Source organism: Diceros bicornis, chromosome 2 (assembly GCF_020826845.1).
Source record: "Diceros bicornis minor isolate mBicDic1 chromosome 2, mDicBic1.mat.cur, whole genome shotgun sequence".
NCBI lineage: Eukaryota > Metazoa > Chordata > Mammalia > Perissodactyla > Rhinocerotidae > Diceros > Diceros bicornis.
In genome coordinates this window covers 57,092,424-57,106,995 of record NC_080741.1, presented here as the reverse complement: position 1 = coordinate 57,106,995, position 14,572 = coordinate 57,092,424, and the positions used below count along the sequence as shown (strand labels likewise).

Here is a 14,572-nt window from a genome sequence, read left to right as displayed (position 1 = left end):
AATAATAATAATAATAGCTAATTTGAGCACCTATTAGGTGCCAGACTCTCTGCTAAACATTTTATATAGTACATTAATTTAATGCTTCAATTTTGTGAAAAGAGTTTATTATCCCCATTTTACAGATGAGAAGGTAGAGGCTCAGAGGGAGTAGAGAGTAGGTAGCCTGGTTGAAGTTCCCCAGCAAGAAAGGGAGGGCGCCACTCTTGGAGCCCCAAGTCTGTTCTACCCTGAACACCAGGCTCTTAGCCCCACCTGGTGTGTGGGCAGCAGAAGCAGTCTAAATGTTCACTTCTGAAACCCACACTTTTTGGAGCTGTTCTGGAAATGGTCACTAACCCTCTTCTCAAGGTGTTGGACAAGAGTCGCGTTTGTTTTCCTGTGGTAGAAAAGACATTCTGTTGCCAACCCTAAGGCCTATTGCTTCTGAGCTTATTCTGTTTGATTCCAGCCACACACACTTGAGTTTGAGATCGTTCTCTAAATGCACCGTGAATACTGACTGTTCACTGCTACTGTGGGCATTTCTCCATTTCTACCCTAAACTCTCCTGAAAGTGGAGAGGTTATAACTTTTCTTTCCAACCTTTCATTGGGTTGTAACTTCCTTCTGGGCAAGAAGCTCTCCCCCGTGGCTCAGCAGTTTCTCTCTCTGACTTCCCATCAGTCCCTCCGTGGAGGTAGATGATTCCCGTCAGCTTTGCCTTCCTGACATCTGTGGGATGGGCTGTGCTTCCTAACCACATGTGTACACACTGTGCCCGGGCCTGGCTCACGTTAGGGGCCCAGGACTGCACACGCTATAGATAACTCCTCCCAGTGCTGTTAAGAGGCCCAACCACATATCTTTGTGTCTGGGGAACCCATAGAACCAAGTGCCATCTTCTGGCTTGGACTTTTGCTGACAGTGCAAAGAAGTTGCTTCTAAAACAGAAGAAATACACCCAGGACTCATTTGCCCTCCCACGGTGAGGACCTGGCCTTGAAAGGCTTCCAAGATGGTGTACTTGATGGTGCCAGCATCCCTCGTGGGCTTCATAAAGGAGGCTTCTCAGGAGAGTGCATTTTATTCCCGGAAACTGTCCTTTCCTGCCACCTGGGTGGTAGTGTTTGGCTGAGGAAGAGGAGGAGGAAACTATCAGGAGATTCTTATGATGCCAGATTAGATTGTTAAAAGGGACTCCAGCTAATGGGAGTGATCTGGAAGCCTGGCTGGTGGTGGAATGCAAAGGTGGGGGGAGCTAACCGTTAGGGACAGCCTATCCCTCGGTAGGTTTCCTGGCAGTTCCACAGCCGAGAGTGGGGCATCCACGTTGCCCAAGAGTGCCCTGGATTGACAGACTTGCTCTGATGCCTTTTCTTTGCCTATGAGGCCTCATAGTGTGAGGCCCTGCTAGACTGGTGCCCTCCTGCAAGGAGCCCCCAGACTGCATTCTTCCAAAAGCATCCTCTGCTCTGTTTGGTGAAGCTTCTCTCTATTTGAGAGGGGCTACATCCTGTGAATCTGGAGTCAGACACAACGTGGCCACCTACCAGCTGTGTGACTTCTGGCATGTTGTTTAACCTCTGAGATAAACCTCAGTTTATCTCATCTGTAAAAAGGGGTAATGATAATATCCCCATTATACCATAATATTATATGAAAATATATTATGATACAAATTATAATATATTTTACTATTATTTATTTAAAAGTATATAATGCTATTATAATGTATTATGTATAAAATATATAACACCACTGTAATACTATCTGTATATGATGTATTAACATTATGATATAACATAATAACCCATCTTATTGTCATTGTGAGACTTAGATTTTGTAGGCAAAGTGCTTAGCGTGTCCCTGGCACGTCATGTAATTTAATCACAGTCGATTACTGTGACTGTCATTTTCTGTGGACTGCAACATATAAAAGAGGGGCACATTTACTCAGAATGTTCTGGTAAATGTTGTTGCTTTGGAAGCAGTGAAGCTCATCAAATTATTAGGAAAGCAAAGCCCAATTATAACCCGGGAGGGGAAGGAGCAGTATCCAGGGAGAGGTATTGTTGAATTCTAAGTTGTTTTTTTTATGGGAGAAATGTCTTTTCAGAAGAGCTTAGACCATGTTACTTAATAGAGAAGAGTATTAAATCTAAATAACCACCCACGTGTTCTCTGTTTGTCTTGTGATGTTATTAGCCTGAGTCTTTATTGTTGTACACGTGGGTGAGGAGGAGGGTGAGGCAGAAGGAGGGGGCTGGATATAAAGACACATCAGGCGGGAGTTCCCATCTGGTGAGTTGTCTCAGCTCTTCTGTGTCAATCCTATGCCCCTAGTCGAAGGCTGTTCTTAGAGCCAGGAATTGCGGGGGCCAGGAGGAGGCACCGTGCTGACATTTGTTGAGAAGTTAGCAGTGATAGAACTGAGTTAGAGCTCTCATCTCGTCTTCACTCTATGTACTGGATGTTATTTCTCCTGTTTTGCACATAGGAATATGAAAGCTCAAGAGATTAAGCCTTGTGCTCAGGGTCACACAGCTAATAAAACACCGTGGGATTTGAGATCAGACAACTGAGATGAGAATCCTGATTTCACCTGTGTGATGATAGTCAAGTCACTTAATATTCGTAGGTCTCTGTTTTCTTACCTATTAAATGGGTACAGTAAGGAATCATAGCTCACAGTGTGAGAGTCAGTGAGGTTAACTACATGAAGTATTAGCATATGCTGTTTTAAATACTCAATACCCGTTAGCTACTGCTATTGTTATAGTTATTTTGTATTTTGTTTATCTCCTTTGCATGGTAGAGCCAATCAAGATTTTTTTCTCAGGCCTGACACACTGCAAATCCTGTGCAACGGTCACCGCAAGCGCCTGCCTTGCATTCCTGCTGATTATGGCAGAGGTCAAAGTAAAGGTGTGACTATTGTGTCAAACACCAACGACACCACCCTTTTGGTACATCAGTGACTAAAACCTTAGGGAAAGTCTGAGATGGACCTTTTCAGGAATGCTTTTCAGTGAGGTACTTAAGCAAACGTGAAATTTGAATATCCGTATTGACAGACACAAGATTTTTGAGAGGAGTAATTGATCACTCCATGAAAACGTAAAAGGTGTCCCCGTAGGTGTGTTGGCAGCTACAAAACTGGATTCACTTTACCAGACAGAAACAAGGTGTTCCCAGTGTGCCTGGGGCCACCCACCACACTGGTGCATCGTTTCCTCCCCTGTCCTCTTGTGCTGACTCCACTGAAGCTGCCTCCATCACGTAAGGGGATTGATTCATGTGGCGAGATTAATAGGTGAGGAACAAACCGGTTCCGGCTTGTTAGGCAGTAACCAACCATGCCCTGTTGATCGTCTCGCTAAAAGTTGGGAGCTCGAGTGTGGCCTCTGTCTAGGTGCTGGGACTCCCCAGTGTGTGTGCAGCGAGGGAGAGTTCCAGGCCGAGCCGAAGCTGTAAACATCACCTGATGGTGTCCATTTGGGAATTGTTTGTGTATGAGAAATAAAGATCGAGATTGGGAGTTGGGTCTGGGTTTTTGACCGCATCCAGGTTGAATTTTAGATTTTATTTTATTTTTTAAGGGTGAGGGGTTGACTATTTTAAGGGACTCTGGGCTTTCCTCCTGGGGAACCGGGAAGGAATTTGGAGTGAATTTGGCTGCTAAAGATTACAGAGCTGTAGGAAACTTCAGCTGCCTCATTTGCCTGTGCCATTTCTCCAAGCGTCTCTCTTTTTGGGAAAGCTGCATCTGAAGTCAGTGATTTCCTCTGAATAAATAACCAATGAGTAACGAACATACTGTCTTATTTTTTCTCCTCTTCTAGGCCTAAACGGCAGCAGCAAAACAACTTTCCCATGTTTCCCTCTCCTAAAGCCTGGAATTTCAGAGGGGTAAGTGTTTTCCCTGGTCGCGCCTGCTGTTATGTGTCCCATTCTGGATGCTCCAGAGATGATGCTGTCGGGGTTGGCTTTACTAGTCAAAGTCTCCACTGAGAAAGCTTCTTTGCATTACCACTTGGGGAAGTCACATTTGCTTCAGTGGTTGTGGTTTAATTAAAAAATATAAGTGGCCCAATAAGCGCCTACTGATGTTCGCTTGCCCTGTAGGTCTTGGGCTACTGGAAGCATCTTGTGAAGAAGCGCAGAGGTATCAAGGTTGATGAGGTCAGCATTGTGGCTGTTTTCATGGGAACCTGGAGGAAACCAGTGCACAATGAAGGAAAAAAGAAATCGGAAGTGTACAGTCTGTTAATACATACATTTATGACTTCGTGGAGAGCTTTGTTTTCCAGAAGTCTGTAGGCTTTAAACGGATTTTAAAGGAAATCATAAAATTCTCCCAATCACAAAGCTGTAGACCTTTAGAGGTGTAGAAGGGTCAGATCTAACCTCCTCTTGATGCAAAGTTCTCTTCCTTAAAAAAAAAAAAAAATAATAATAATAATGATAATAATAATAAATAGTCAAAGTGTATGGAGGCCCTGCTGCACGCTAAAATGAATTCTGGCTCTGACCTCAGGAACAAGACCCCTTGCATGTGTAGAGAATGCTCGAGCTCTGTTTCACCACCAGGCCTTTGCATGTGTTGTTCTTTCTGCCCACAACACTGTCCTTTGCTGCCCAGCACCACACTCCTACACACACTGCACATGGCCCACCCGTGTCATCCATTGGATCTAAATTGACATCACCTCCTGTGGGAAGCCGTCATGACCACCCCCCTGAGTCTGAGCTAGAGGCACCTCCTATGGGTCCCTGCACTTTCTTCTCATTGTTAAGAGTGTTAGTTAGCACTCACTTAAATTTAAGATTGGAAGCCCCAAGCATCAGGTGTGTACAGACCTTGTCACTCTCTCATTCGCTGTTGTATCCCTGGGCCTAGCACAGTGCCTGGCTCAGACATGCTTAATTAATTTGTTGAATGAATGAATGGAATGAATGAGTGAATAAATAAATCTCTCACATCCATCAGACACAAAATCCACTTCAGATTGTGTTTCAAGTTCAAGTCTTTACTCTTTTTAGCACTGTTTTCCTGGTTCAATTCATCTTTATTCATTTTTTAAAGGACGATTGGCCCTGAGCTAACATCTGTTGCCAATCTTCCTCTTTTTTTCCTTTTTTCTCCCCAAAGCCCCCTGTACATCGTTGTATATCCTAGTTGTAGGTCCTTGTAGTTCCTCTACGTGGGACACCTTCTCAGCATGGCTTGATGAGCAGTGAGTAGATCCGTGCCCAGGATCTGAACCAGTGAACCCCGGGCCGCCGAAGTGGAACGTGCAAACTTAACTGCTGTGCCACCAGGCTGGCCCCTGTTCAATTCATCTTTAATATCCTACATAGATCTCAGTCATTTTCCCCAAGTGTCTTATTAAAAATACATATAGATCATGGCTCTATTTTAGCTAAGTTTACAATGTGCTATTCACTGAGTACAAAGAGAAATCTGTTGACCTCTTAAGCAGATGTGCATGCCTGACTGAATGTAAGTCTTGTACCTCCTGAGTTGTGCATAAGATCCCCATTTCTCAAAGTGTGTTCAGTTGGATGATCATAACTGTTAAGCGAGAAAAGACTTGTGTGGTCAAATAAACTTGGGACACACTGAGAGCATCAAATTAAATATGTCCACCACAGCAGGACTTCTCAGAATCTTGGATGTGTTGATGAGCATGGAGACTACATTAAGCAGAGTTGATGGAGTTTGTAGCGTTTCCCAAAGTTGTTGACTATAAACCCTTTGTTGATGAAATAGTTTGTACACACTTTGGAACAGTTGGCATTTATAGTCAGTTTTGAACTATAGAGAAATTGGACCTCCTGGGAGCAAGTTTGCCTTTTTGAAAGCGTTTATTTCCTCTCCCTCTCTACCCTCCCTTCAGTGTACCCGACCCTTCCTTCTGATTCGACAGTGGTCACTAGCGAAGGGTTGGGGTACATGTAGGGTGACCAACCACCTGAGTTTGCCTGGGACTGTCCTGGTTTTAGCACTGAAAGTCCCATGTCTTGGGTTCCTGAGCAAACTGGGACAAGTGATTATCCTACTTACGGCCCGGAGAACTCTTCAGCTGTTTCCCCTTGAAAAATGTTCTGTGAATTTTTGAGCACAACTCTGATTTATAGAACTTGCTGCTGAAAAGGAACCTGTTAGATATACACTTGGTTTAAGTAACCCTTTGTTGGCTCATCCTTGCAATGGTAACATTTAAAATCAGTAATTCATTGCAGGAGAACACACTACCCCTGGCTAATTACAAGCAAATAAGTGACAGAATCTAATGCATTGTTGACTTCCGCTTCCTGTCAGCCCCAAATTCTTAGCCAACTCGTAAGATTTTCCCAAAAGGTTAAAATTGTTGGAGTGAATAGAGTCTGTTAGGTGGTTAGGTCAGTTGTGGTGTTTATCTTGGTCTCTTGTCTTTGCTTTCATTTCTTCTGGCCCCTGGCTTATTGGTAAAGTTAGACAGGTTGACATCAAGATATACCAGAAGGTGATGGTTCGGGGCCTGGTCAATTGCCAGATTTCTGTGTGGACAAATTGATTTCTATTCACCTTAGAGCATAATCCTCCATGACATGGTGGGGGTGGAAGGGAACCCAACCAAGTGGAAACACTCTCACTCCCAGCCAGGACATGCTTTGTAACCATCATTCTGGTAATCGGAACTGAAGAACGAGGACCCAGAACGCTAGAACGAAGACAGTTGAGGCATTATCTAGCTGATACATTTTCTGTAATGAAATGTGACTCCCAGGTTAGACCATGCTTTTTGTAAACACTTTCTTTTCTTTTTTTTTTTTTTTTTTTTTTGTGAGGAGATCAGCCCTGAGCTAACATCCGCCAATTCTCCTCTTTTTTTGCTGAGGAAGACGGCCCTGGGCTAACATCTGTGCCCATCTTCCTCCACTTTATATGGGACGCCGCCACAGCATGGCTTACCAAGCAGTGCGTCGGTGCGCGCCCGGGATCCGAACCAGCGAACCCCGGGCCGCCGCAGCGGAGCGCGCGCACTTAACCGCTTGCGCCACCGGGCCGGCCCCAACACTTTCTTTTCTTAATTGAGAAGGAAAGGTTTTAGAATCTCTGTGCTAGTGAATTTCCCACATTTATATATGTGGCAGAGAAAACCATTATAAGCATTTGTAATTCCATTCCTCTTTATCTTGTAAAGGAGAAGGATCCTGTGTTAGTTCACCCACGTCCTGGGCATTTGTGGATTTTTGGGGTGTGGGGGGAGAAAAGGTGGTGAGAAATGGATTGGAAAAGGCAAGAGGAGAAGGAACCACATTGCTCTAGGTGAGAAATGAAGAGGGAGACACGTGAGGACTAAGGAGGGAGCCAGGGCCAGGGCACAGGGGAGGAGAGGTAGTGGTCGGCGTCTTAAGGAGTAGACATTTCGGGAAAAGAGAGAGGTGTTTCAAAATAATTTTAAGGAAAGTCTTGCTGAGTGAATCATGTTAGAACCCCCTCCTCTTCTTCCCTGGAAACATTCACTGCAGATCTGCATTACTCCTCAAAACATTAGGAGTATCATTTGTGGTTTCCCTTTTTTTTTTTGGCTAGAGTTTTTGACTGTAGACAGGTTCAGGAAGGGCTGGTGACACTTGGATGACACATCCTTTCTACCTACCGAACAGTTTAGCCCTTTCACAAGTTGTCGTTATTACTGCAGGTTCCTATGTTTGTTTAAGGAGACAGAGGCCCTGGGTATCACCGACCCTCCAAGACCTGCCCCCCCCCCCACTACCCGGGCCAGGGGTAGTGCCGTGTCCATCTCTCACCAGACCCATGGGTGCTGCACATACGTTCATGGAGAGAAGCCAAGAGGATGGTTTTTGTTGGGGCAGTTATTGTGGGAACATTACAAGTAAAACTAGAATAGAATGAGGGGAATAAGAAGGCGGGACGCTGAGAGAGGTGGGACCCTGGGGGGTGTCTTGCTCCAAGACAGCTCTTCTGTCGGGTGCCCACTGCAATCTGGTCCCCATCTGGTTGGGGCAGTGCTGAGCTCAGAATTTCCACCCTTCCTTGTGAAAATGTTTGCTACAACTCCTCCAGGTAGCTGAGAGAGAGAGACAGACAAACTCAGGGAGAAAACTCACCCTAGAAATGTGAAAATCTCAGGAATACAATTCCTGCCATCAGCTATTCGTTACCTAGGAAATACTTAGCAAAACCTACTGTGTACAAGGCATTGTTTAGGTGCCAGAACTGAGGTTTCAATTAAATATCAACCACGTTTCAGGGCTGTGCTTGTCTTGTCTCCCTCCAGCACCTGGTCTTTACTCTCATGTAGGTCATTTGGGAAGGAAATTTCTAAACTCTGGGGCTTTGGAAGGGACTTTGGACATTGTAGCCCCAACCTTTTAATTTTAAGATGAGGAAAACAAGGCCTAGGGTACTAGTCAGGACTCTTGGTTACAAGTGATAGAAACTCAATTAAAACTAGTTCAGGTGGGGGCCGGCCCCGTGGCTTAGCGGTTAAGTGCGCGCGCTCCGCTGCTGGCGGCCCGGGTTCGGATCCCGGGCGCGCACCGATGCACTGCTTCTCCGGCCGTGCTGAGGCCGCGTCCCACATACAGCAACTAGAAGGATGTGCAGCTATGACATACAACTATCTACTGGGGCTTTCGGGGGGGAAAAAAAAAAAGCCACAGGAGAGGCAACTCAAAAAAAAAAAAAACTAGCTCAAGTGGAAACAGGAATTGATTGGTCCATGTGACTGAGGGAAACTGAGATGGGTAGGCTTCAGGTACAGTGGTATCCAGGGATACTCCCTCTCTCAGCTTTGTCATTCTTGGGGAATTGGTCTTATCTTTGCCTACTGCACATGGACTTTTTTGGAGAGAGAGGATGTCCATAAACAGCCATGCATTTCCAGAGGAAAGAAAGAAGTTTTTACTTCCAGGGTCCACATATGAAATCCCACTGTAGGATTCTGGTTGCCCTGGCTCGGGTCACATAGCTCCACTTTGGCCAGTCACTGTGGTCAAGAGGATTGGACAGGCCTTGGCCACATGCTCCCTCTGAGGGAGCTGGGTGGATGGGGTCTTGTAATTGGTACTCTACTAGAGCCCCTTGAGGTGGGGAAGGGGCATTTGCTCCAAGGAAGAGTTTGATATCGTTACCAAAAGGGAGTCCCGAGACAGACAGGAAATAGTGGTGAGTGCTCCTGGGGTCACTCAGAGTGGAGAGATCAGGACTAGAACCTTGTCTGCAGACAGTAGGTCCTGTGCCTGCTCCATGCTGCATTGACAAATCCCAGGCCCTGTGTTTGGAAGGGAGTTAGCAAACCCTCAGCGTAGCTGAATGTTTCTTGAAGGTCAGACTGAAATGCTCTGAAATTCACAACTCTGTAGAGTGACAGAGTCTCTAATTCTCAAAACACACTTGGCCAGGTCAGTGTTTGTTGTGGCCTTGCCATGTCTACTCTGCAAAAGAAGGCAGCGTGGCTTTCTCTTCTCTCGTAGCCTCAGTTTGTACATTTACCTCCGTGTATTGAACAGTGGCTCCAGGCAAGGCTGGGGCAGTCCTGCACCGTAGACAGTGTTTGTTCCCATTAGCAGATATGAGCCCCATATCTGCTAACTTGCCTAAAACTACATCCATAGTTGTAGCTAGCATTGGAACCCAGGACTGCTTGTCCCCAGGCCATTAGAGTGTATTGTCTCTTTAAAACAAGGCTGATGACACATACCTTTCTTCAAAGATTAGACATGAAGATCTTTTTAAAAGTGCTAGAAACAAGGGAATATTCTATGATAAACTTTTCATCCCCAGAATCCCTTTTTATTCCCTTCTACTCCCTTGGACTTTATTTTTAAAGTTTTGATCTTCCCTACCCTTTTCTACCCTCCCTTCCCTATATTTATGAAAAAATAATTTGTTACTACATTTCATATTGGTAATTATGAAAACAATAGTAACAGCTCCATTAATCCCAGGTGACTAACCCCTAGCATTCACGTAGGTTATACCAGGCACTGTGTTGAGTGCGTCATGCATGTATGGGTTACCAGAACAATCCCAAGAGGTCGCTGTTGTTTGAGCCTCATCCTTGTTTTATAGGTGAGGAAATAGAGTATGTTAGTTTTCTATTGCTACATAACAAATTACCACAAATTTAGCAGCTTGAAACAACCCATTCATCAGCTCACTGTTCCTTAGGAGTTTGGGCATGACGAGGCTGGGTTCTCTGCTTGGTGTCAGCCAGGGTAGGGTCTCATCTGAGGCTCAGGGGCCTCTTCCAAGCTTTTCAGGTTATTGGAAGAATTCAGTTCCTTGTGGTTGTAGGACTGAAGTCCCCGTTTCTTTGCAGGCTGTCAGCTGAGAGTGGCTCTTAGCTCCTAGAGGCCACTCTCAAATCCTTGCCATGTGCTTCTTCCTTCAAAGCCAGCAGTAGAGAATCTCCCTCACATCGAATATCTCTTATGCATCACATCTCTCTGACTTGAGGACGAGTCCAGTTCCTTTTCAGGGCTCACCAGATTAGATCAGGCCCACCCAGATCATCTTCCTTTTGATTATCTAAAAGTCAATGATTAGTAATCTAATCATGGAGATGATATCCCATTACTTTCTCAGGTTCTGCCTGCACTCAAGGGGAGGGGATTATACAAGGTGTGTACACCTAGGGGTGGGGATCCTGGGGACCATCCTAGAATTCTGCCCACTGCACAGAGGTTTAAAAGTGGAGCAGCTTGCTCAGGTCACATGAGTTAGTGGTGGAGCTGGGATTCAAACCTGAGCTCACCTCATTCCAAAGTCCATGTTCTTTGCCAGCACCTTTTGGGAACTTCCCTTCTGTATGAAATTACTTTCAAGTGGGGAAAAATATTTGTAATATTCACCTTACACTAACCTCCCTAACTTACAAAGGACTCTTGCAAAGCTATAACACAAGTTTGAAAACCCGATAGGAAAGTAGTTGAAAGATCTGAATAGGCAGCACAGCAGAGAATATATATATGACCAGTAGATGAAATCAAATTGTTCATTCTAATTCATACTTTAAAAATATTTTTAAATGACATTAGGTAATCAAAAACAATACTATAATGTATTTCATTTATTTAGCTCTTGAGATATATTAGCTATTGTTCCTGTGCTTTGTATGTCATTACACCCCCAACAACCCTATTAGGTAGATAATATTATTTTGCCCAGTTTCCAGATGGGCAAACTGAGGCTCAGAATCTTCGTTACACGTCCCAGGCAGTCTGGCTTCAGAGCCTGTGCTCTCAGCCATGTGATTGTTGAATGAGTGCAAGTGATGCAGAAGCATATAATGTAAAACAAAGATGTATAGGTTTAAACCAGTAAGTAAAGAAAAGGAAACTAAAATAACAAAAACTAAAATACTCCCCTTTTGTAGGGAGATAATATATTAATATATACACAGAAGAAAGTCTGAAGGAATGTCACTTGTTGACTGACAATCTGGGGTGGATGAGGTCCCAGGGAACTGTTGCTGTGTAAGTTACATATTTTTTGTAAGGCTTGAATTTCTTAGAGAGAGTATATATTGCTTTTATAATTAGCAAAAACAATAAACTTATGATAATTAAAAACAAACTCCTCCCACAATCAAAATCTTCCACAAGCAAGAGGAAGCTTAATTTAAAAGCCTCCGGGGCTCAGAAAACATCAGCCTGCATCACTGAATGTGTGTTGTGGCAAAACACAAGGGGACTGATAAAATCTGGGTGCATAGAAGAGGCACATGCCAGTGCTGGGCTGCAAGACGTGCTGGGCTGCAAGACGTTTGCCCCCACCCCGTCTCACTGTCCTCCCCAGCTCCCCTAGAGTCAGTCTAGAGGCTGCCTCTATGCACTCGCGGGGTGGGGAGTTTTACTGTGCACTGCCCCTGGACAGCCTGAACTCTGAGTTTGGAGGATAGTCCTTGGCAGTTACAAGAAAAGCTGAAGTGGTGAAAAGGCACACGCTTTGGGGTCAGAAAGGGGCCGATGGGAAACTTCAGACAAGACATATTTCAGAGCCTCAGGTGCCTTCTCTGCAAAATGGGGACGATAATGCCATCTTCTCAAAACTTGAGACTTAGTTATTATGTGTGTAAAATGATCTGAACAATGCCTCCATGTAGTTAAGTGTGCAGAAAATATTAGCTCCTTATAACGAGAGTTCTCTTATACCTGAAGTGACTGTGTTCTAAATATGTATATTTAATAGACGCCTTTTCCATGTGAGGTGCCTCATCAAAAGAAAAAACTGGGGGCCGGCCCCGTGGCTTAGCAGTTAGGTGTGCGCGCTCCACTACTGGCGGCCCGGGGTTCGGATCCCGTGCGCGCACCAGTGCACCGCTTCTCCGGCCGTGCTGAGGCCGCGTCCCACATACAGCAACTAGAAGGATGTGCAACTATGACATACAACTATCTACTGGGGCTTTGGGGAAAAAAAAAAAAGGGAGGAGGATTGGCAATAGATGTTAGCTCAGAGCCGGTCTTCCTCAGCAAAAAGAGGAGGATTAGCACGGATGTTAGCTCAGGGCTGATCTTCCTCACAAAAAAAAAAAAAAAAAAGGAAAACCTGACTGCCTCCGGTTTCCGCTTAGTCCTCTTGTCTCATTTCCCTTCAGGCAGGAGAAAAGCCAGCCTGCGACTAGGTGCTGACACCTGTGAGGAAAAGCTCATGTCGTTTTCAGTCTGCTGACACCAAAAATATGCCAGGCACGTGGAAGCTCATTTTTAGAATCAAAAGCATTTTCTTTTTTTGGTCACAGGGGAGGTCTGTGGGGATATAGTGGCTGGTATGCCAACAGTGCAAATTCTGCACTTTTTACGCAGAATTTATAGATGCCTTTGTTTATTTTATATAGTTATCAGTTCAGTTATTCCCTTTTTGCTCCGGGATTATGCAGGGTAAAAGATAATTTTGACTTGGTCTTCCGGATTAAGAAATCTTAGTTGCAAGTGACAGAAAACTCAAATTAGCTTAAGCAAGGAGAGTTTTTAAAATTACAGAAGTCTGGGGAGTATCTCATGGATTGCAGTGGGGCCTCAGAAGCCCCTGGAACTGGGCACCAGGAGCCCATGAGGGTTCCTGACTCCTCTCTGTTATCTGCTGCATTTTCTCTGCAGACTGACTTCTTCCATTTCTCCTTACCGTGGAAACGCAGCCGTCTGCAGAGACAGCCTTTTCCCTCTCAGAACCAGAATTACTAGGGAGAGATTTTGATTGGTCCAGCTTGGGTCAGGGGTATACTCCTGGACCAATCAACAGTGGCCATGGAGTGGTGTCCTGCTGTTATCATTATGGTGGCTCCTATGGTAACCATAGTAATGTGGGGGAGAATTGGCAGTTTCCAGAAGAAGGGGATAGGCACTAGGCAGATCAAACAATTCTTGTTTACAAAAGTCTTCCCCATCTCTTGATCCTGGAAAATTGCATTTTGAAATGGCTTAGAGTCATTTCTAAAATTTTGCGAAGTATTGGAGCTTAGTCAGGAGTTTGAAATAGAAAGTGGCCCAAGTATCAGTCTCAGTATTGCTTTGTGGTTTGTCACATGTATGACTTTTCATGGAGCTTTTTATTTTTCATTTTAATCAAATTTACCCTTTATTACACAAACAATATCATGGCAGAAATCTTATCACCTCCAAAAGGCCCTTATGCTGTTTGAAGGATGGGAGGGGATGGTGATGTTGAGAACCAAGGGGATATACCTGTTAGGAAGATTCCATTTCTGACACTGAATCTTCCCCTTCAGTTTCCCTTTTTTCCTCCATATTAGATTTTATTTTCTGTTTTCTGCCTGTGTCAAAAGCTGGGGATGGGAATTGAAGCCTCTGGCCTGGGGGTTGGTAAAGGTCCTGTCACTGACTTTTCTTCTCTCCCATCAACTTCCTCTTCACAGTCATTGTGGCCCATTTAATGGATTGGATTGGGTTTAGCTCATTGTGACTCTAAATAGCCCCTTCCTCCCCTTTTTTAAGTGCTCAAATCACACTGTCCATTAAACCAATTGAAACACACAGCAAGAAGCAAGGGGGAAAAGATGCAGTACATTCACACACTACAGAGAGGATGTAGGCGGGATGGAGGGATCCCACCTGAATCCTGGGGTTCACAGTGCCAGTGTGTCCCTTCTCTCTCTCTACTGCATTGGCCTTCCCCACTGATGATGTGGTTGCGAGGATTAAAGTTTAAGTTCAAGCAAGAGGCCCGCAGACTGAAGGTGCCTTGGGCCAGCGACACACACTGGCTTTATCAAAAAGACTCAGGGACAAGTATACCTGGTCAACAGCTGCAGTTTGCCCATTAGCCCGCTGAAGAATTAGCTAACTTCTATTTTGTGTTTCTTGGGCAGAGGGCATATGGAGCCAGAATGGGTGTCTCCAGTGGGTAGCCAAATTAAGGCTTCATGTATATTAAGTGCTCATATATATTTAGTGCCTCTGTATATTGAGTACCTCATAAGTCTCATGCATATTTAGTGTATAACAAACATTTAGTAACCAGGTATCTTATGAATATTAGGTATCTTTTGCTCCTTCCACTCTTTCTCATCTATGTTTAGCACACACATGTTCTACTTACTAACCTCTTATTTAT

The 14,572-nt window shown here is 44.6% G+C and overlaps 1 protein-coding gene across 1 annotated transcript in view; it reads left to right on the top strand.

The window, feature by feature from the left end:
• Positions 1-14,572, top strand: part of ARHGEF3 (Rho guanine nucleotide exchange factor 3) — a 296,536-nt gene that overhangs the window by 95,433 nt on the left and 186,531 nt on the right. The window contains exon 3 of the mRNA XM_058561624.1: positions 3,825-3,891. Within this exon, the coding sequence (XP_058417607.1) occupies positions 3,825-3,891 (67 nt within the window). The remainder of the gene's footprint in view (positions 1-3,824; positions 3,892-14,572) is intronic.